The 22,640-nt window shown below is 43.7% G+C and overlaps 2 protein-coding genes across 3 annotated transcripts; both read left to right on the top strand.

The window, feature by feature from the left end:
- Positions 1–1,043: 1,043 nt before the first annotated feature.
- Positions 1,044–4,675, top strand: LOC134292907 (uncharacterized). Its single transcript, XM_062958629.1, has 6 exons — positions 1,044–1,184; positions 1,366–1,477; positions 2,605–2,659; positions 2,768–3,025; positions 3,694–3,807; positions 4,038–4,675. The coding sequence occupies exons 2-6, from the start codon at positions 1,449–1,451 to the stop codon at positions 4,257–4,259; spliced, it is 678 nt and encodes a 225-aa protein (XP_062814699.1). The 5' UTR covers positions 1,044–1,184; positions 1,366–1,448; the 3' UTR covers positions 4,260–4,675.
- Positions 4,676–6,083: 1,408 nt separating this feature from the next.
- abcb9 (ATP binding cassette subfamily B member 9) lies at positions 6,084–21,897 on the top strand. Of its 2 annotated transcripts, XM_062958624.1 has the most exons (13): positions 6,088–6,203; positions 8,365–8,506; positions 10,593–11,326; positions 11,886–12,000; positions 13,337–13,467; positions 13,729–13,934; positions 16,269–16,466; positions 16,595–16,723; positions 17,169–17,357; positions 17,797–17,970; positions 18,739–18,898; positions 19,244–19,380; positions 19,913–21,897. In XM_062958624.1, exons 3-13 carry the CDS (start codon positions 10,708–10,710, stop codon positions 20,204–20,206), a joined length of 2,352 nt encoding a protein of 783 aa, XP_062814694.1. In that variant the 5' UTR covers positions 6,088–6,203; positions 8,365–8,506; positions 10,593–10,707; the 3' UTR covers positions 20,207–21,897. The 2 variants fall into 2 exon arrangements, with proteins under 2 accessions (XP_003222825.1, XP_062814694.1); XM_003222777.4 differs by lacking the exon at positions 8,365–8,506 and having other exon boundaries at positions 6,084–6,203.
- Positions 21,898–22,640: the final 743 nt, after the last annotated feature.

Below are 22,640 nucleotides of genomic sequence, written 5' to 3'. Positions count from 1 at the left end.
CACATCCGTCCTTGGCCGGGTTCAGGGCTCTCTGGATAAGGCTGAACTACAACTCCCAGATCCGAGGTCAACCAGGCCTGTATGCACAGTTGACCATGTTGGGTCTGTATGCCAAATTTGGTCCAGATCTGCCATTGGCTGAGTTCAGTGCTTTCTGGATGCAGGTGAACTATTATTATTTATTTCCAGTATTTATATCCCGCCCTTCTCACATGAAGGGACTCAGGGTGGCGTACAATAATGGCAACAATTCAATGCCTATACACAGTTAAAACACACAATATATAAAACAGTTATACAATACAATATAAAAATATAAAAGATTTAACAAAAGGTTAGATCCATTCATCCAAGAAGCCTCATGCTAGCTAAAGGTAAAGGTATTTCCCTGACATTAAGTCCAGTTGTGACCTACTCTAGGGGTTGGTGCTCATCTCCATTTCCAAGCCGAAGAGCCGACGTTGTCTGTAGACACCTCCAAGGTCATGTGGCCGGCATGACTGCATGGAGCGCCCTTACCTTCCCGCCAGAGCAGTACCTATTGATCTACTCACATTTGCATGTTTTCAAACTGCTAGGTTGGCAGGACATGCTATAACTATAACTCCCAAAACCATGGTCCATTTCCCCAAACCCCTGCAGTATGTTCAGTTGGTCGTGGGGTTTGCCTGTGCCAAATTTGGTCCCAGTCCATTGTCTGTGGCGGCCACAGTTTCACTGGATGTAGGTGAACTATAACTCCCAAAATCAAGGTCCATTCCCACTCACCCCTACAGTATGTTCAGTTGGGAAGAACTTCCTAGGCCTTTTCAACAATGGAATATGCTGCATCAGAGTCTGGTAGTCTTCTTCCTTTGCATATGTCTTCCTGCCTGGCAGAAAGGGGTCGGGCTAGATGCCCCTTGGGGTCTCTTCCAACTCTTAGGATTCTGATTTGATTCCAGTCTTTCTCTCTGGTGATTGCCAGGCCACTCTGCTATCTTTCTGCAGGGGGCTGTCTCTATTATGTGGGCCCCAAGAAGGAAGAAAAACGCGAAGTGGTGGCCGACCCCGAGAGACGGCGGAAGATCTTTCTCGAAAGCCACTTCACCGAGACCGGGAACCACCTTGGGCAGAAGAAGACGGTGCATCGCATCCAGAGCCGGTACTACTGGCTGGGGATCGTCAAGGATGTGGTGGACTGGGTAGGCATCCCAAAAGGCCATGTTCTACCATCGTTTTCCTGCTGAGGCAAGCGTTTTGCTGGATCGTGCCATTTTCTGTAAAGACAGTGGTTGGCATTTGCTTGCTGGGTATAATGTAACCTCCTGAAAAGCTAAGCCCCCCTATTCTTCCCCCCCTTCTTTCCCTTTATCCCTGCGCCAGATCAAGATGTGTGAAACCTGCCAAAATGCAGAGCACGGCAAGAATCTGCTGAAAAAGCCTCGACCTGTCAAAGTGGAATCGCCATGGGAAGTTCTCAGACTGGATGTCTATGGTATGTTTCTTCAGATGTACACCTGCAACACCTATCTTAATGTTGGTAGGGACCTTTGACTTATCTTGTCCAGTATTGCATATCCAAACAAAACTCTCCATGAAGATGCACCAGAATATTTTAGCAATAGTAGCCACATTGAACCCCTCTACTCAGTACTATTTTTTTGACAACTGACTGTCCATTTTGGATTTGATGTCCCTAGGACCGTTTCCAGAGTCCAGCCGGGGCAATACACATGTCCTCGCTATAATGGACCACTACTCCAAGTGGGTGGAGGCCATCCCTCTGCAGAAGAGAGATGCTTCTTCAGTTGCCAAAGGCCTGTCTTCCTTGTTTTACAGGTGGGCTCTGTTTTTGTGTGCCTTCACGTCATTCGGAGTCATGGCCACCTTCATGCCGGAGTTTCCTCTGCAAGTGTTGTTCAGAGGGGTTTTGCCTCTGTGGCTGAGAGAGTGTGACTTGCCCAAGGTCAACCAAGAGATTCCCATAGCTGTGCTTATCTGACCTGCCTAGAATTGAGATTGTAAATTAACACAAAGCGAGTAAAACATTCAGAGTTCCAGAGTGCCAGTTACTTTTGTGTGGACAACAATTCACAGAATTCTCTAGTTGTGGTGGCTCTTCTGGGAGTTGTAATCTAAAATAATAACTTTTCCAAGTAGGTAGAAGAAAGGGCTGGGATACTGTGGAACTTCAAGAATGAATGGTGTTTTAGGTTAGAGACTCTTTCTTATTTCCTATGTGTTGACCTAATTTTGCTGCTCACTAGTTTGTGTGCAAAAGCACTTTAAGAAGAAATTTGCCTTGCCGTTCTTCTCTAGCACTAGATATTGAGAAGATGAGTTCCAAAGTCAAGTTTGGCTCATATTTAGGAAAAGCTGACAAATAAAGCAAGAAGTCCCCAGGGCTGAAAGTACCGCATTACCACTCCAGTTACTGCTATTGTTATTTTTAGTATTGATGTTGCTATGAGCATTGCTACTCCATGTCAAAGGGGCTGTGGAAAATAACTGAATCAGAGTTGTTTGTGGAAGTCCAAATCAAGCCCCTGTTGTCCTACCATTATAAAATTCTGACTCTCTTAGTATTGTTTTTATTAATATAGTTTGCTTTTTCTGAATCAGGTTTGGTGCATCCAAGAATATCTTCTGCAATTTGAACTGGGACTTTTGTGAAGAGGTAGGTCAGACACTGTCAGCCTTTGAACAAAGCAGCCTCCCCCAATCCGGTGCCCTCCCAGTGTGTTGGGCCACAGGTCCTAGAATACTGTTTCCAATCTTCCTATAGGTGATCAGACTTCTCTTGGAGCGATGGAACATTTCCCAGCTTCTGACCCCATCTGATCCAGCCAGTTGCACTAGCCTGGACAGCCAAACCAATGAACTCTTGAAATCCGCCATTTGCAACCTTGTGAACGAGAAGCCAAGTGACTGGGATGAAACCCTTGATGCGGTCCTGTTTGGGCTCCGCACAGCTGTCAGCCCTGTAACCAAATACACCCCCTTTTTCCTCTTGCACAACAGATACGCCTGCCTGTCCTCAGAGGTAATCCTGTTTTGGAACAAGACATTCTAAGAAATGATTTTAAAGATGATAAATCGAGATTGTTTTTGGTATTGTGAACTTGGAGGATCAGTTGTCATAGAGTAGTCTTAAGAGTCCCCACGCACACAAGCCCTGTAATGACACCTGCTTTGGTCAAATGCATGAAATGGATGCCTAGGGATTAACGATAATCATCTCTGTATGTGACTTTCATTATCTAAATGCAGCAACTGGCTGCTACAGCTCAAATCCAGGGGCTGGAAAGATACCCGTTCAGGTAGCAATTGAAGCAAAATCTTACTCAGATATCACTATAAGCCTATGAAGAATCTTGCTGGGTTAGAGCATGGGTCAAAGGAGAGAGCGTTGTCCTACCATCTGCTCATTCTGTCATGTCACCATCCTCCTGTGTGTGTTCAAATACCCCTCCCAAATCAGGCCAGCATAAAACTTGCCATCCACATGCTCTGGCTTTCAGCCAAAGGGCTCCAGTATCTACAAGGCAAGACCAAACCAAATAGCATTAACCCCGCTGTTCCTGGCCATTGTTTGAGGACCCTGGTTGTGTGAGGCATGAGATGGCTTGATGTGTTTGCCCTGGCTGGCAGCCTGAGCTCCAGAGGCGATCTTTTGTCTTCTTTCCCTTCTCTCTCCCTCCATCTTCCCAGGCTGCATACATCAAAGACTCCTCTAAGGAGGATGGGACCGATTCCTTTAAAAATAATGGCCTCCCATCCTTCAGTGCTGCTGCGCAGGAGCAACAGAACGCTGTGAAAGAGATTGTAAGTGGCGATAGTGTCCTCAATGGGTGTTCCTCTTCTTTTTATAAATGTCTTCTATGAATACCAGGCTATTGCCTTATCCCAGCCTTTACGTACTGATGTAAGTTGCTTGGAGGTCATATGGGACAGGTGGAAAAGTGAAATACAGTGTTGTTTGGATTTGCTGTTATCTATGCTGTCATGGTAGGAAAAGATGAATAAATAAACTGATCTCATCATGTCCTCCATAGGTGATTGCCAACATGGCTGCTTCCTACAAACAGGAACAGAAGGGCATCCGGAAGAAAACCAGAGGCCTCTCATCACTAACTTATAAAATTGAGGACGGCGTTTTTGAGGACAATGATGAGCAGGCGATGAAGAGGCTGAAGAAGAACCAGTTTATGTCATTTCATATTGAGGCAGTCTTACCTCCAGAAGAGAGTGTATCTAGTACGAAGAAAACTAGCTAAACAAGGCTCTCTGTGATTGGGTCTCCCTATATAGAGAGAAGTGGAATTCAACAATTTGTTCATATGCCAAAGACTCTGCCGGGGCCGAGGGGCCCTAAAAGACTAAGTGATATTTATAAAGAAGGCCATCTTTTTTTACAGCTAGATAACATTGAAAGTTTAGGTTTTGATTGTGTTTTTCATCCATTAACATAAGATTATTTCTATACTGGATACACTACTAGATTTCCAATTATCCTTGTGCAAATACAGACCGTCTTTCCCAGCAAACCAAAGGTGGCTACGCAATATTTTTGTAGGTTTTCAACAACAACAAAAATACAAGTTAAAGGAAATCCCAATGTTTGAACACATTAACAAATCTGATAGGCAGCAGTGGAACCAGTATGCAAATAAATGTGTTTACCATAATATAATCGTCTTTTGTGAATATTTGATTGGTGAGCGAAAGTAAGGAAGACTTGGGCTTTTTCAGTTCCTTCCTTTGGCAGGAAAGGAGATCCCACCTGAACATAAGGAAGAGCTTCCTGACCATAAGGAGCAGTGGAACTCTGCCTCAAAGTCTGGTGGAGGGTCCTTCTTTGGAGGCTTTTAAACAGAGGCTTGGATGGCTGTCTGTCAGGGGTGCTTAGGTTGTGTTTTTCCTGCATGACAGAAGGTTGGACTAGATGGCCCATGTGGTCTCCTCCAACTCTATGATTCTCCCATCCATGTATCAACCAGGGTACCCTTAGTGTCCACGATTAGTCCGCACGTGGGACTGTGGCATCTAAACCTCCCCAGAAAACCATGATAAATCTATGTTTATTCATTCAGTCACTTCCAACTTTTTGTGACCTCATGGACCATCCAAGGTCAGAGCTCCCTGTCGGCTGTGACCACCCCCAACTCCTTCAAAGTCAAGCCAGTCCCTTCAAGGATACCATCCATCCATCTTGCCCTTGGTCAGCCCCTCTTCCTTTTCCTTCCTTTTTCCCCAGCATCATTCTCTTCTCCAAGCTTCCTGTCTTCTCAAATCTATGATATCAATGTCAATAAGGCATCGCTTTAATCCATCCTTTGGCTGCCAAGCCGGACTGAGGCTACCAAGTAAATTGTTCCAAGCCTGAACTTGTCTTTTGGAATATATGAATAACTACCCAATAAAAACCTAATGCATTTCTAATGCCGCTTTTAATTTGTGGTTTCCCAGCCTTGAGAAGAGCCACTTGGACTGCGGCCAGAGAAAAAGCTCATCAAAGGAGATGCCGGGGAACCAGTCCAAGCCTCTGGAGCTCCCTTTGTGCCAGACTGGTGACTCTTATGTGCAAACAGGCCTGGGCAGAATTCATTGTGTGACTGTGAATTAATAATTTTAAATCATATTATTGTATTCCAGCTTCTGGAACAAGGCCATACAGCCCGAAAGACTCACAGCAATCCATATTAAAATCAGCTTGCCCTCCTTACCTTACCTTAGCCCTATGGACAGTGTAGATCAGGCATGGGCCAACTTGGGCCCTCCAGGTGTTTTGGACTACAACTCCCACAATTCCTAACAGCCTACCGGCTGTTAGGAATTGTGGGAGTTGTAGTCCAAAACACCTGGAGGGCCCAAGTTGGCCTATGCCTGGCCTAGATGAACCCTGGGCTCCTCTCTGGGGGGCATAGCCTGGTGAGAAGGCTCTGGTGTCCTTGCTCTCCCTTTGCCAGCCACGTGAGCACCATTGGCACCTGGGCTGCTGCTCTGCAGTTTAATGAGAAGTGGTGGGCGGGGCTGTGGCAAGAAGGGGGCGTGGCCTGGGGGCGGCAAGAAGGGGGCGTGGTCTGATGATGCACCCTGGGAAACGGCCCGCCCCCTCCCGACCTTGCTTGACTAGCGGCATCACTTGGAAGCCGGGCGCCGGTTTGATCGCTCTCAGTCTGGGCAACGATGGTCCCGCGCCGCCTGCCTCTGGCTTCCAGGTAAGGAGAGCAATCTGCCTTTAGAGAGAGAGTCTGCCTTGTAGGCCTCTCATCACTCTGAGAGTGCCTTTCCAAAAAAAGCTGCACCAGCCTTTGGAATCAATCTAGTTGCTGCTGTCATCTATTAGTTTGATTATGCCTTATTATTCTCCTCTCCCATCCTCTCTTCCTGATGTATTTTGATTGGAATCTACTTGCTGCCCTCATCATCATTCTGCTTATTAGTCTCCTCTCCCATCCTCTCTTCCTGATGTATTTTGATAGGATTCTAGCTGCTGCCATCATCATCACTTGTTATTACTGTTGTTGGTGTTTATCCCTATTCTGCTCCCTCAGATCCCTGTCTTGCAGTCCCAAACCAGAGCTCCCTTCCCCCCTTTCCTTTCCCCCAAAGTTGTGGTTTAAACTAAGCCAGAGTTCAACCTGAGCCTGCGGTTCTCTGGGGCGCAGGGAAGTTGAGCTCAGGTTGGTCCAGGTCCCATAGAAACCTCTGGGGCAGTCAAACCGAGTGTCCAGCTCTTGGGCCACACAGCCCTATATCCCAGAATATCAAGGCAGAAAATCCCACAAGATCTACTTTGAACTGCATTATCCGAGGGCCCTTCCACACAGCCCTATATCCCAGAATATCAAGGCAGAAAATCCCACAAGATCTACTTTGAACTGCATTATCCGAGGGCCCTTCCACACAGCCCTATATCCCAGAATATCAAGGCAGAAAATCCCACAAGATCTACTTTGAACTGCATTATCCGAGGGCCCTTCCACACAGCCCTATATCCCAGAATATCAAGGCAGAAAATCCCACATGATCTGAGTATGGACTCAGATAACCCAGTTCAAAGCACATATTGCAGGAGTTTCTGCCTTGAAATTCTGGGATACAGGGCTGTCTGGAAGTCCACACTGCCATATATTTCAGTTCAAAGCAGATAATGTGGGATTTTATCCAGCTGTCTGGAAGGGGCCAGAGAAACCTGATTGTAACCCAGGGACTTCCACCAGCAAGATAAGTACGGTAGAGTCTCCCAATCTAAACGGGCTGGCAGAACCTTCGATAAGCGAATATGTTGGATAATAAGGAGGGATTAAAGAAAAACCTATTAAACACCAAATTAGGTTATGATTTTACAAATTAAGCATCAAAACATCATGTTATACAACAAATTTGACAGAAAAGGTAGTTCAATACGCAGTAATGCTACGTAGTAATTAGTGTTATTTACGAATTTAGCACCAAAATATCACAATATATTGAAAACATTGACTACAAAAATGCCTTGGATAATCCAGAGGCTTGGATAAGCGAGTCTTGGATAAGTGAGACTCTACTACACTTCGACACAGGTATAGGATGGGTGACACCTGGCTTGAAGACAGTCCATGGGAAAGGGATCTAGGCGTTTCAGGAGACTACAAACCAAACACGAGCCAACAGAGTGATGCAGCAGCTGACAAAGCCAGTGCGATTCTAGGCTGCATCAATAGGAGTTGAGTGTCCACACTGAAGGAAGTCATCATGCCACTCTCTGCTGCTTTGGTCAAACCCTGCCTGCAATAGGTCTGAGTTCAGTTCCGGACCAAGCAATTCAAAAAGTATACGGACAACATTAGAAGGGCGACCAAAATGGTCGAAGTTCTAGAAATTATGAATCCCTCTGAAGAGTGGCTGAGGGAGCTGGGTCTGTTTGGCCAGGAGAAGAGATAATGTGTATTCATATTCATGAGAACCATGTTTAAATGTGACATTGAGGAGGGGGCAAGCTTGTTTTCTGCTGCCCTGGGTTCAAATGGCAGGAAAAGAGTCCACCAAAGCATTAGAAGGAACTTCCTGATGGTAAGATCTGTTCAGCAGTGGAATATGCTCCCTCAGAATCTGGTGGAACTTCTTTTCTGGAGGTTTTAAAGCAGAGGCTAGATAGCCATCTGTCGGGGGTGCTTTGATTGTGTCTTTCTGCATCATGAAGCCAGAGTATGTGATTCTTGGGGTCTCTTCCAAGGTCTATGCTTCTCTGAATACGTATGCACCCAGTTTCAGGTCATGGTTGTAACTGATGTCACTTGACCTTGCCTGCCTTGTCGGGTAAGTGTTCCGGGTGGCAGTTTTGACCATAATATAGAAAGATTGATTGATTGACTGATTGTATTTAAAATCCTCTAGGGAGACCCGCATTGACGGTATCAAAGAAGCGGACTCCATGTTCACTTCTGGGACCTGTGGAAGGTGCCTCTTAGCATAGGCACATTTCCTTGGCTGCTTGAGTCAATTGCCTCCACAAAGTCCAGCACTTCAACATCTGTAGGTGAGGCTCTTGAGTAGAAAGTTTGCTCTTGGGGTGTTCGAAACCTTGAGTTGGAAGCAACCATAAGTTTGATCCAGTCCAATTCCAAGGCAGCAGCATATTCCATTATCAAACTGCTCTTACTGTCAGGAAGTTCTTCCTAATGTTTAGATGGGCACTCATTTCCTCTTTGAACGTGACTTGCTCACATTTTCTTAGCAGCGGGATCACACAATGAAGGAAAATGGACTTGGGGAAACTGCTGTGGCCATTTGCACATACAGCTGTTTGATCTGGCTGAGTCAGACCCTCTGCCTCTCCTCCCTGCATTTGGCATCAGTTGCAAAGGTTTTTGGTATCTCAGCAGCCTGGCAGCTGCATTCAGGGCACGGGAAGCTGCCGTACAAGAGGCCGAGTGAGTTCTCGGCTTCACTTATTTGCCCCAAAGTGGGTAATGGTAGTCTTTCACAGCCCCTTTTCACCTGATCCTTCTCATTGGAGAAACCAGGGATGGGATGTGGGAATATTTTACAAAGCAAAGCATCTTCTGTCGGTGAGCAATATGCTCCACCCTGTTGTCTTGTAGATAGGTATGCCTTAAGACTAAACATTGTAGAAATATTCATAAATAATCCAGGAGTAAGCAATTAACTGGTTTAGGAATATATGAGGTAAAATCCAAGAAGAGGTTTAGCTGTTTAGCAATAGGGTTGATGGAGTCACGGGTTCTAATGGGGTTGTGCTGTTTGAAAGTTCATCTTTTTCCCTGCTTTTACTATTTTCTTTCCCTCCTGTAGATTTCCTATAAGCAGAATGACTTGGCAGGTTTCTCTGGATATCTGACTCTGCAAATCTGTGATTATTATGCTGTTAAATAGGCTCAATTGGTTTGAATGGAAGCTTGGCCAAAACGTATTCCTCAGTCTTGGGAGCTTCTTCCCAGGCATGTGCCAAGTGCTTTCCTCTTATCATGAAGCAATTCGTACTACTTCCAGACATCTGGGATAGGCTGTATAACCATGTTGATATTTGCTCCAATTCTGGTTCAGAATGTTAGTACAGAACATTAATGTTTTGTGGATTGCACAACTTTGGTTGGTGTCATATCTATTTGTAAATAGTTTTGACAGCTCCTTCTTTGGAAATATAACCTACAGCACCTGTAATTTGTTGGTGGTCTCTCATCCAAGTGCCAACCAGGCTTAGCTTTCAAGATCAGATGGAATCTGGTACCATTGAGTATTGATTATGTTCTTTGGTTATAGCTAAAAGAACAAGGAAGCTTTCTGTGTCTTTCCATGAAATAGATCTTTCCGTTTAGGTGGAGGTTCGCATGACAATAAATGTAGGGGTTTCAAGGCACACACAGAGGAATTCTTCACCAAATTGTTATTCATAGAGACAGGTTTGGTGAATGAAAAGCAGAGCCTATTTGTAAGATTAGTCTTGTCTTTAACCGGCAGGGGGCATGGTTGCGTTCCCTCATCCCCCAAAATAGATTTGGACTAGAATTGTCTCTGGAAGGGCTTACCTTCTTGCCGTTGACTTTGCAGACCCCCCAAAATCTCAATATGTATGCTGTTAAGGAAGAATGGGATGCAGGCAACAGCACATTCTTTCCAACTTGTGGTGTATTTATGCACAAATACCAAAAAAAAAAAGACTGCATGAAAAACACGTTTGGTACAGATACGGAGCAAATCACTTATGAGTGTAAGAGGTGCTGATCACGGCATTTCTGTGCGAAGTGCCACACAACCAGACCTCTTGAATTGCTTTGCTTTTTATGATTCCATCTGAACACATAGCCAAACATGAAATCACTTCTCTGACTTCCAGCTATGAATGGTATTTCATTTGTGTGTCAAGCAGCCATTCATCCACGTGTGGGACATCTTTCGCCTTCCAAATGTTGAGGAATTATTACTGAAATCAGACTTTCCCATTGAGCATGAAGCTTCAATTTTGGAGTGTTGTTTGTCTATTACGCATATTGTGAACTAGGCTCTTTTCTCAACTGTGCAATATTCATGACTAGCCCAAAACTGTTGCCAAAATTTTCCTTTAAAATTCCATTATATTTCTGATGTTCTCTTCTCTCTTGCAGGAAAGATTGGCTAGGCATGCCGAATTCAACCCTTGGCTAGGAGGCTGCCCAATCCTTTCTCATTCCTTTCTCTTGGTGTTTCTCCACCTCTACCTCACTCCAGAATAGACTCAAGATGCGTGCCTGGAAAGCTCTGGCTGGGACTTTGGCCTTTACAGCCTTGGATGTGACGGTGACCACACTACTGTATGAACGCAGCCGCGGTAACGGCAGCATCCTTCAGGACCTGAAGCATTTTAACATTTTTGATTCCATGCTAGATATCTGGGGGGCCTGCCTGTATAGGAGTTGCCTCCTCTTGGGTGCTGGCATCGGCGTCGCCAAAAACACAAACTATGGCCCCAAGCGATTGAAACGGTCTCGAATCTTCATCACCCTTGTCTGCCTTGCCGTGGGCATTTACACCCTTGTCAAGCTGCTACTCTACTCAGAGGTAAGGAAAACCATCAAGGACCCCTGGTTTTGGAGCTTGTTCACCTGGACATATATCTCCCTGATAGCCACACTCTTCTTGTGGCTGCTGTTGGCCTCTGTGAGACCCTCCAGGGAATCTCTGGGAGTGAATTCCGAATCCAGGACTGAAGCAGAGGATATTGCTGATCCAAGTTCTCCTGGTCCTCGGGGAAAGCAGGAAGAGGCACCAGCAGCCACCATATGCAAGCTCTTGTCTTATACCAAACCAGATGCTCACCTCCTTGCAGTGGCCTTCTTCTTCCTCATACTTGCTGCTTTAGGTGAGTTCCCTATTTAGGACAGTAAATGCCTTTTTTCACCTCTGTTGCTGCTGACAATTAGCTTTTGTGTAGCACCGCCTTATGCGATCCTTATAACACCCCGCTGAATATTTTTTATTCTGCTTATTGCAGTGGGGGTGGTGGAAGGAAGGCAAAGCTGAGGGACTCTAGTTAGCTCAAACAGACATTGTTCCTGATGAGTAGCTCAGATCCCTTGTGACCAATGCTGAAGATTATATTCTTCATCAGGATAGCTGAAGTGGTGGATTTTTACCAGGAATGGGGTTCCCACCAGTAGCATTCCAGGTGCTATGAAACTCCAGTTGCCATTTGCCTTAGTCAGCATGAACAATGGCCAGCAATCATAAGCATTGCAATCCACAGGTTCCACATTCGTTTACACCACCAGTATAACTTTTTTCATTCTTCAGATACTCTGTTCTCAGGGTTTAGGAAGACAGGAATTGACTGGTTTGTAGATATAATGGAAACGCGTCTTTAAATCCTTATTTAGGTTTTGACTTTTAATTCACCTTATCATGTGTTGCCTCCCCAACAGGAGAGACATTCCTTCCTTACTACACCGGCCGAGCTATTGATGGAATAGTAATCCAGAAGAGCATGGAACAGTTTTCCAGAGCAGTCGTGATCATGGGCTTTCTAGCCATAGGAAGGTAGCCTTATAAGCGTTAATTGGTTTATTGTGCCATACTTCGTGTACAGTCCCTTAATCCAAGGGTGCAGAATCTTTGGCCCAGTATGGCCAATGGAAAGGGATTGTGGGAATTGTGATCGAGAACATCTCTGGAGCCAAAGATTCCTCACCCCTACTTTAGTCCAATAAAGCTTTCCTTGGAATATGTTCTTGTCACATTTTAACGTTCCATAGTTATATGTGTATGGGATGGTGGTGTAATTATTCAGAAGGATATGCCTTGTATAGATTTTACACATAAGAAACCCATTTTCTGTGTGTTTTTCTTGCAGAGCGTATTGATTTAACTGACATACTGATAGAATTCACTTCTGTTATCCTTCCTAGAGAGCAAATAGTCTTCCTCTCTTTGGTGTAGAGACTTAGAAAAGTTCTTGGACTTCTAAGGAAGTCCTTCTCTGGTAACATCCACATGAACAAACAGTTCAGGCGCAGGGCTTTTAGAAGAAGAGCTCAAACTGTTGCTCCCTCTTCACTTTTAACTCCATTCTCTGTCTCTCAGGACACAGTTCACACATGCATATGTCACTCAGTGACTCTCAGCTGAATGTGTGAACAGCTTCCATTGGAAACTTATGATGCCTGAATTGATATGAGGTAACACAAGAGCTCTGTCTGTGATCTGTGGTCCATCATGGTTATTGTTTTCACTTGGTGCCCAGGTTGCCAGGTTATTGTGTGGATGTATGCTTGTGTGTGTGAGAGAAAGAGAGATGGAGAAAAAAAAACCTTCTGGTGAAAACAATTCAAGAGTCATATATATATAATATTTTTTCTACTTCAATCAAATTGGAATTAGAAATAAAGGTTTGCTTTTTGTTAGATTAATTTCATGTGAATGTAGCCATGGGCAACACTGTTCCACTCTTGTCTTGAAAGTGACCAATTTCAGGTTTTTCAAGGGCTTCTCTAAGATAAATTGATGCCCGCTTGTTGCAGTATATTTTCTTCACCCATCTTCAAGTTCTATGATGCATTTGAGACCATCTCATAGGAACCCAAGGATGTCAAATGTGAACTCTTGGGGCCTGCTATATAGCCCAAGGCACCCCAAACCACTTAGCATTTCAGCAGGCTAAAAAGCCACAAATGAAGGCTGATGAAGTTAATACTGAGTAGATCTTCTACTGAAAACATCCGAAGTAACTGATTGCGCCACATCCTAAAACAGCCACCCTGACCATGTCTGTTGAGGTTTCAGTCTTGTCTTCCTTTTGCATGGGAGGGGCTGGGAGGAGGAGTTGTGTGTCAGTGTCTGTCTGTCTGTCCTATAACGTCTCTTATCTGCAAATCAGCTCATTTGCCGCAGGTATCCGGGGCGGTGTCTTCACACTTGTGTTTGCTCGGCTCAACATTCGGCTCCGCAACACCCTCTTCCGGTCACTGGTCTCGCAGGAGATGAGTTTCTTTGATGAAAATCTCACTGGTGGGTGTCTCTCTCTGTCTTCTGAGAATTTTTCAATGTTATCCATTAGAGAAGTCTGGAATGCTGCTATAGAGTGGGATTCTCAACCTTTTTTTTGTGGGGGGGGGTTGCTTTTGAGGTTGTTTTACCCAAAATGAGTGAATGAGCACAAATATGGGGGTTTACTGCACCATCAGGAGAGTCTTATTATTTGGGCATTGCCACCATTCATGCCTTAGTCTGCCACAAATTGCCTCTTTTCTCCCAACCACATTTTTACAGGTGACATTATTTCCCGGCTGACGTCGGACACCACAATTGTGAGTGACCTAGTCTCGCAGAACATCAACATTTTCCTGCGCAACATGGTCAAGGCCACGGGGGTTATTGTCTTCATGTTCAGCCTCTCTTGGAAACTCTCTCTGGTTACCTTCATGGGTTTCCCCATAATCATGCTCATGTCAGATCTTTATGGGAAGTACTACAAGGTTAGTAATAGACACTTCAATTCCTCCCTTCACCATATGGAAACCAAAGTTGTAGTCCAGTATTCTGTGGTCAACAGTAGTCAAGGAACTATAAAGTCTCCAGATACAAGCAGAAATGAATGCAGTGGTCCCAGCCTGGTCATGTTTTTCAGCAACTGTTTTTCAGGACTGCATCACATTTGACTTCACTGTCAGTTCTTGAAGAAAGAGTTGTTGCCCAAGATGCAGTGTTAGATGGGTGCAGTTGTATGGGTTGTGTGAAACTACTTCCCTTCCCAGCACACCTAACTGCACAAGCCTCCTTTCATAACTCATGGCTGGAATTTACTTCTAGGCACTGGGTTTCCAAATGCAATTTCCCTTGTCTCTTGACTAAGATTCTAATGAGCAGTTTTCAAGACCTGTCCTGTTTTTCCCAACCGTATCTGTTTCCCTTCCTAGAGTGCTTGTTATTATCTGAATTCTAAAGGTTGATGATATGCAATGTAATATTGCTTAAGCAGTATCTGTGCTATACTCAAAGGCCATCTGCCTTATTTCTGCTGTTCTTCATTATCAGCAGGAAAAGGAGATGTTGATTCCTGAGAAAGCAGAGAAACCGTATGTCTGATGTTCAGAAAAAGCCACTTGTCTTTAAAAATCCTTTCTCTGGAGAAGGGGTGCTTTGCACTGTTTGCAGGGGAACTGTGAAGGATTTTTTGATTGTGTGTTTTTGTTAACAATTGTTTTTTGGGAGAGGTTGCTTCAGCAACGCTGTGCCTTAGCTGCATGCTTCATTCTCATTGTGGGAGAGTTGCGATCTCGCTTGTCAGAGAAGGTGAAAAAGCAGTCTAGGCAGATTGTTTTCCCATCTCAGATGGCATAAAGGAAATAAGAAACCATATCTAGAGAAGAAATCCTAAGTACTGTATTTTTCTGGGTGGGCGGCACAGTGAGAACTGTCCTTTGAAAATTATGTAAGAAACTGGTCCAATGAAATCACTGTATTTTATGGCAAACTCCCTTTCCTGGCCAAACCGAGGGTACGCTGCAGTATAAGTTTTGTTGTGCTGACTCTCTACTCCTCTTGACAGAAAAGGTGTAATAGCTCAAGGTCTTGGGTGTGAATCTTGCCCAGACTGTGACCTTCTATTGCTCTCCTTCGCTGACTTTAATTCCATTTGGGGCACATGCACACCTGTCTAATCCATCACTTTGGGCGCTGGCTGACATAATCTACCTCTGTGTAAGCCTTTGATGCAGGTCAAATGTCTCATCAGCTGCTGGATCGAGGGCTTACGTTGCCAAATGTGCCTTTCCTGTTCTGCCACGTCCTTCGTGCTCCTCTGGCTCAGTCACTCTGCAGAGGCAAGGGGCCATCCTTGCATAGCACTCTGAACACAGAGCAGCTCTGTACAATTTGAGTCACTGGATACCTGGCTTCTGGCCAGTTCCAGTTTCCTGTCTCTTGCCACAATATTAATTCTAGGTGGAAGAGGGAGGCTTCTGCTAAACAGGGGTTGGTGCGATATGCATGGTTTATTGATCTTTGAAAAAATTGCACTCTTTCTGTTCCACCCTTACTCCGCCATCCTGCAGTGGGTTAAACCATAACTGTAGCAAACCATCCACAGATGAGTTCTGACTTTGTTAGCACTCTGTGAGTCGAGTACCCTTCTGCCTTCTTGTATCCATGCCAGCCATCCAGCATGCAGCTTGAGTGGGCAGCAGTGTCACTCTTGTGTGGCCATTAATCCCATCTGCCATAGATTGGACACCACTATTCACAATCTGTTCATCCAAGCCATTCATTCATACGTATTGCAAGAAAAGAGCTCTGTCTTTGAATGTATCCTGAGCTTTCATCTTAACCCCACAGTTCATCTAATCAAAACTCTTTCCCTGAGAGAGGGTTCGCAAGTATGCTGGTAAATTACTAGTTTTGCTGGTGGATGAACTGGTATGCCTGTGGGAGTGGAATAGGCTGATATTTATTGCCACACTACCCAGAAATAGCCTGTTGCTAAATGTCATTGCTAAGGGTGTGTCTTCTCTAGGTTTTTGCAGTGCTTGGAGGATGAAATGGTATCTTCAGGAAGTGAGCCTTATTCCAGGGTCATCAGTTGCACATCCCTGAACATGTAATAATTCCTCATAGATGGCTTCCTGGCCTTCCTTTGAAAATTTAGCCTCTTCAGATAGCTCTTCGAATTGCCAGAATGTGTCCCTTCCAGTTGCAATATGAAGCAAATTCTGTAACCCTATCCTACAAGATTCTCAAACTCAGGACCTGTGGAGTTTGGGAACTACTAAAAAGAGGCTATTGGGTTGTCCTCCTCCTCTCCTCCCCTTTAGAAACTCTCCAAAGAAGTCCAGAATGCTTTGGCAAAAGCAAACAACACTGCTGAGGAAACTATCTCAGCCATGAAGACTGTCCGCAGCTTTGCCAATGAAGACGTGGAGGCAAACGTTTATTGGGATAAACTACAACAAGTCTACAAACTCAACAAAAAGGAAGCCATGGCTTACACCTACTACGTGTGGTCCAATGGGGTAGGTGGAAACTTCCCTCTCACTCTGTACACTGCCTAAAGATCACAAACAATAACAAGCTATGTGAAATCCCAAAGGGGCGGATGTTCCCACTGCTTTATAAATCTGGTGTTTCTGCTTGTTTTTAGCTAACCCTCCTTATCGTTCAAGTGAGCATCTTGTACTATGGTGGCCATCTTGTGATCTCTGACCAGATGACCAGTGGGAACCTGATATCCTTCATTATTTATGAATTTGTGCTGGGAGACTGCATGGAGGTAAGTGTTCGCTATTGAAAAGCATCTGCAGTCTGCCCAAGAGGAACTGCAGTAATTGATTTCAATTGAGTTTATTTCTTTGTTTATTTTTCTTGGGACTTTAGAGTTTTTTATATATAGATATAACTTAAAAATCTACATCTAAGATTGATCTGATTGGAAAAGTTTAACACAGATCTGTTCCAGTTCTCAGGAATTTAGTTATATGTTTTTAAAGATATTTGTCATTTTTATAATGCAGAATAACTCCCCAAGCAGGACATAAAGATATTGGCGAACTCCTGGTTGTCTCCCTTATATTGCTGTGGAATATAGAGGTTTCCCATAGCCTTCAGGATAGTAGCTACTCATAGAGTTTTACTTTGTGTTTTTTTTACTAAGCCCCCCCCCCCTTTTTAAATTATCTAATCAAGCAGTTCTAACTCATCCATTATTTTTCTTTCAGTCAATTGGTTCAGTTTATAGTGGGCTGATGCAAGGAGTCGGAGCTGCTGAAAAAGTCTTTGAGTTCATAGACCGAGAGCCAACCATGATGCATGATGGGACGCTAGCCCCCAGCCAGCTGGAAGGCAAAGTGGAGTTCAGGAATGTCACCTTTGCTTACCGCACGCGACCAGCAACCCAAGTCTTACAGGTAAACCTGTCTACTTTATTGTGTTTAAGGGTACTAAAAATATTTGGATTTTGGACTGCATTGTCTGGATGGAAGGACAGTGCTCACAAAGGTGCCCCTGCCCAATTTTCAAGGATATCCCTTCACCACAGTTGAACCCATTTGGCAGTGTCCCCTCAATCCTCTGTGAAGTAATTCAAGGGGGCCTGGGGGAGAAACAATGGCCAAGAAATCTGTTTTTGACAGCTCCTTATACATGCCTGGATCTGGAGCCAAGCATATGCTTCTCATTCTTAAAAGATTTTGCAGAGGGAAAAGAAGATAAGAAGTGTTGGATAAATATATTGGGGAACAAAGGTTCCAGTATACCAGATGGCATGGGGAAACTTGGAAAATGTAATAGCTTAGTAATTATATATTGGTTCTATGATGATTTGGAAGACTTTCTTTTGTTTTATAGAATGTCTCCTTCACTCTCCATCCTGGAAAAGTGACTGCCCTGGTAGGCCCCTCGGGCAGTGGGAAGAGCTCCTGCGTCAGCATCATGGAGAACTTCTACCCTCTCCAAGATGGGCAAGTCTTGCTGGATGGGCAGCCCATTAACATGTATGAGCACAAATACCTGCATTCAGTGGTATGAGTCATCAATAATTACTCTAGTTCTAACTGGCCTTAGGCATGGCTGTGTCATTTCCATTGAAGTGTAGAATTCAACTTGCTGCAGTATTATGTTCCATTTAGTGAGAGGAAGAAGAGGGATAGGAAAGGAAAACAAGTGTTTAGCCTTTGTGGCTTTTAAGAAATGTTTGAAAGCGTTATTCTTGAATTCTCTGAAGCCAAACCAGGTTTCTAAGAGAAAATATACTTCAGTTGCTTTCTGTGGGGCTTGCAGAATTTGTGTACATTGAGCAAAATAAAAGCAATTGGGCAGACGTGCTTCATTTGTACAGGTTGCAGAATTCCTCTTAGGTACAAATAACCTACTGAGAATTGTTCAGCAAACCTTTAAACATGTAGTGGTTTGAGTGTTTTGCAATGAATCTAAGAATCATGGTTCAAATTCATACTCAGTCACAGAAAGTTGCACTCACTAAGCCAAGAAAACTTCCTGACTGGCTTGCTTTACAATCACTATAAATCAGAAATGACTTGATGGTACACAATAGTGACATGTGTGCCTTGTTGTAGGCATGTAGGACAAGAAAGTCCAGTGCAAGGTCTATTACACATAATTGTACAAAAGGGGAAATGTAAAGGGGATATATTACTCACACAAGGTTATAAAGTCATGTAATTACTATATGGAATGCACTCTGCTGAACAGCGAATGTCTTTCCCAAAAACAATTGTGAGCCAGTTATTTAAACGGTAACTCTTCTTTCTTATCCTTTCCTCTGTATAGATCTCTTTGGTGAGCCAAGAGCCGGTGCTCTTTGCTCGATCTATTGCTGAAAACATCTCGTATGGCTTGGGTTCTGTCCCTTATGAGTCAATTGTTCAGGCTGCCCAGAAGGCCAATGCCCACACATTTATTACAGAATTGCAAGACGGTTACCACACAGGTATTGGAAATCTGCATACTTATGTCTATGAGAAATCAGTGATTAAGCCCAGGGTTCTTACCTAAGCAGTGGTTGTAATGCAGGATGGAGAGGAAGGCGGATGCACACTTGTCAGGTTATGTGTTTGCATGTTCTTGTTTCTTTGTTTTAGCCAGGGCCCAAATTATTTTATCCTCATAGTGTAGGTTATTGCGTGGGGTAGGTTGAGGCTGATTGAAAATGGCTGACCTAAGACCTTCCTACTGAATTCCTAACTGACGTTTAAACTTGCTTTTTTTATCTCTTACTCACTGTGGTATTCTATAATTCATGCTCTTGTCTCTTCCCCTTCCATCAATTCAACAGACACTGGTGAAAAGGGAACCCAACTTTCTGGTGGCCAGAAGCAGAGAGTGGCAATTGCACGAGCTTTAATACGAAATCCACCAATCCTGATATTAGATGAAGCCACAAGTGCACTTGATGCTGAGAGTGAACATGCGGTAAGAAGGAATGCTTGAGATATGTCCTTGTTTAGAATAAGGATCAGGGTGCCAAGGGTACGGAAGGAAGGCATTATTTGTACTGTGGTGGGTTCATAGAACTAAGGATTCTCTCACAGCTTCTCTCAAAGGTGTTTCCTAACCTTTTCACCTAGAATCATAGAACTGGAATAGACCACATGGGGCATCTATTCCAACCCCCCTTCTGCCATGCTGGAAAAACACAATCAAAGTAACCCTTACAGATGGCAATCCAGCCTCTATTTAAAAGCTTCCAAGGAAGAAGCTTCCACAACACTCCAAGGCAGAGAGTTCCACTGCTGAATAGTTCTTCCTAATGTTCAGGCGGAACCTCCTTTCCTGATTCACTCCTTTCAATTAAGGATGCCAGGGATTGATCTTAGGGGTTCCTTCATGCAAAGTAGCTTTTGTTTATTGTGCTACAGTCCATATATCCATTATATATATATAAATGGAATTTATTTATTGTGGCTTTTAAAAAATTGCTTTAAATATCTCTTCCTCTTGGCAGATTCAAAGAGCTATTTATGGCGACGTCCAGAGTCACACAGTGCTGGTCATAGCCCACAGGCTGAGCACTGTGGAGAAGGCACACAGTATCATTGTTCTTGACAAGGGGCGTGTGGTACAGCAAGGGACACACAAGCAGCTCATGGAAGAAGGTGGCCTTTATTCCAAGCTAGTGCAAAGGCAGATCCTGGGTCATGAAAGTGGCACAGGCGACGGCTGTCAGCTGGATGGTAGCTTGGCTGGCATCAGGAAAGATAGTCCCAAGATGGGCCTGGCTGAAGAGTTCCGGGTGTAAGATTGCACATGCTGGACTTAATGATTTTGATCAAGACAGTTGTGCTGTCAGATGGTGAAAACACCCAGGAGCCCTGTCGAAATCTCACTGACCATTGTTTTGACCATTGTTTTCTGTCTGATGTCTGTTTACAATAATAAGCAGTAGGTGCCCAGTGCACACTTCTTCTAGTAGACAGGGTCCTGCTGATCAGGAAGAGAACAGTGGGCCAATCATTTCAACAGGAGCTCATGTTTTCTCTTCTCCCACTGATGCGCATGCAGAAATTGTTGTTACTTATAAACGGGTATGGTTTTAGGTGCATGCATTATATTGGAAGACCAATGACCTGTGAAGGATCTCTGAGGGTGGCTGTGTAGACTGGTAGAGTTGGGACCTCAACCAACAGTTGCTTTTTGGGATCACTCCAGTGCCTATAGACATTCTTTTTACTCCCAAGAACGTTCAGTTGGACCTATAAGTATAGGCCACTTAGTGAAGTGTTCTTTCTTTGGGATGCTTGGCTCAAAAATTTAACATTCTTATATTCAAAATTTGCAAAATGGCTGGTGGTTCCAATGAATTTAAGTATGTGGCTTGATTGGGTGGGTTGTTCTCATATTGAATATGCATGAGGCTTTTCTAAAAGCCAGCAGGTTTTCAAGCTGTTTCAATTGCACAAGAGCCATTATTCCTTTTCTGTTCAATCTTCCTAAGTGACCCTGCAGCACAGCCTTCACCTGTAGCAAGTCTTAGCTGGGAAATAGCTAGCAGAGTGCATTCCTGGGCTGTGACAGTTACTTGAAAGAGATCCTTCTTCTGAAAAGTACCATAGCTACCTTTTGAGTTTGGAGTTTGGCACTTTTAAAGGAGAAACTACTTTTAATTGCAACTTCCACAACTTACACTTCTGTTTGTGAATTGTTGCACACTGTCAGTTGGGCACTCATATTCAGAGTCAACAAAACAATCCTGTTTTCAAGGTGATTTGGCAAAAGCCATCAAAGTTCTTCATTTTATTTTAATGCCTAAAGCCAGGCACAGTTTTTTAATACACGGGTTCTATTTTGGACATTTTCTATATCAGACCTGTTCAAGAAGTAGAGGTTGTGCGAGGACACAACAACATGACATCTTCGTGGTTCAGATTTCTTTCTGTTCTCCATTGGCTTGTGCCCATGTTGGCTAGAGTGTGAAGAATCCTAGCAAAATCTTGTATATGCAGTGGCCTCTGCTACTATTACCAGTAATTAATAAGACAGGAAGCCTCTTTTTTGCTTCCTGAATTGTTCTGTTCACTGTATTCTTGTTGTGTTAACTGTAGTGAACCAAGGAGAAGCGAAAATCCAGTTCTAGCTCCACTTTGCATTGCCTAATTTGACTGAGTCTTTTTTAGAGTTCCATACAATATTAGAAGGAATTTCAGGCAGCCAAATGTTAAAGGTAGCAATACAGAGAAGAAAAGCCTCTACTATGAATTGGGACTTGCCGGTTTCAAAAACCCTTTTTGGTTCTCTCTTTCTAGTCCCTCCAGTTGCACTCAGTTGTGAAATGACCTCAAGCACTTTAGCTATGTTTCATTCGTTTCTGATCTTTTGATGCTGTTGTGTTTTTTGGCAGATTTTTTGTTGTTTGCAATATTTAAAAGAAACCTAGAATATTTTGGCAATATTTTACAAATACTTTATGAAATAAAAAAACTACCTCTGCTACTCTGCTTTACTGTTGGAAATCCTCCTAGAGTAATTGCCTTCTTCTTGGTAGGGCTGCCTTTAGGGGGGAGAGGATCTGAGGTGTTTGCCAAGAGACAAAGTTGGCAAAGAGACAACCAACTTGATGTCATTGCAGTTCTCGTTTTACATGGACTACCCAAAAAACTGGATAGGACCCATGAGACAGATCTTAACATGGGGTGGACTATATGGATGAAGGTGGTGCTTCATCTAACCCCATCCCGATTGTCAAGAACTTGCCTAGCAGTTTGAATTAGACTTGGAGGCTTACTGACAGTCAGTACAGCTGGCCCAAAACTGAAGTTATATTAATTATGCAGAGATTGAGAAATGAGCTATTTTGTATATGTACCCAGAACAGCGGAAAGATATTTGCATAGTAGTTGTTTGTATTTCACAGAATGCAAATACATTTTAGGGTGACTTGAATTTATGTGAATTTAACAACCTACCTCTGAGGAGGATTAAGCAGTTCCAAAAATTAGACTTGCAAATTATATTCCCTCTGAATTTTCCAGTACAAACAAACTGTTATGAAAGTGACTCATAGATACAACCAACAAACCTGCTGAAAGTTAACCTTCTATGGATGCAAAGTCAAGTGTGTGGGTGAATGTACAGTGAGAAAATTTAGAAATAAATCGGGTCAAATGTCTCCCAAAATTGCAGGAATAAGTTGGGTGAGTTCCAGTTCTTCCTTACAAACAAAATACTGGTAATTA

The sequence above is a fragment of the Anolis carolinensis genome, chromosome X (genome assembly GCF_035594765.1).
Source record: "Anolis carolinensis isolate JA03-04 chromosome X, rAnoCar3.1.pri, whole genome shotgun sequence".
Classification (NCBI taxonomy): domain Eukaryota; kingdom Metazoa; phylum Chordata; class Lepidosauria; order Squamata; family Dactyloidae; genus Anolis; species Anolis carolinensis.
The sequence above is the reverse complement of the archived record's forward strand: the minus strand, read 5'-3'. Positions and strand labels throughout refer to the sequence as shown.

Excerpts from the sequence above, each read along its gene's own strand:
- LOC134292907 (XM_062958629.1), top strand. The coding sequence starts at position 1,449 with ATGGGAAGTTCTCAGACTGGATGTCTATG. Across the intron at positions 1,478-2,604 it reads TCTCAGACTGGATGTCTATG|GTTTGGTGCATCCAAGAATA; the intron begins GTATGTTTCTTC and ends TTTCTGAATCAG. Across the intron at positions 2,660-2,767 it reads ACTGGGACTTTTGTGAAGAG|GTGATCAGACTTCTCTTGGA; the intron begins GTAGGTCAGACA and ends ATCTTCCTATAG.
- abcb9 (XM_003222777.4), top strand. The coding sequence starts at position 10,708 with ATGCGTGCCTGGAAAGCTCTGGCTGGGACTTTGGCCTTTACAGCCTTG. Across the intron at positions 13,935-16,268 it reads TTTATGGGAAGTACTACAAG|AAACTCTCCAAAGAAGTCCA; the intron begins GTTAGTAATAGA and ends CCTCCCCTTTAG. Across the intron at positions 18,899-19,243 it reads GCAAGACGGTTACCACACAG|ACACTGGTGAAAAGGGAACC; the intron begins GTATTGGAAATC and ends TCAATTCAACAG.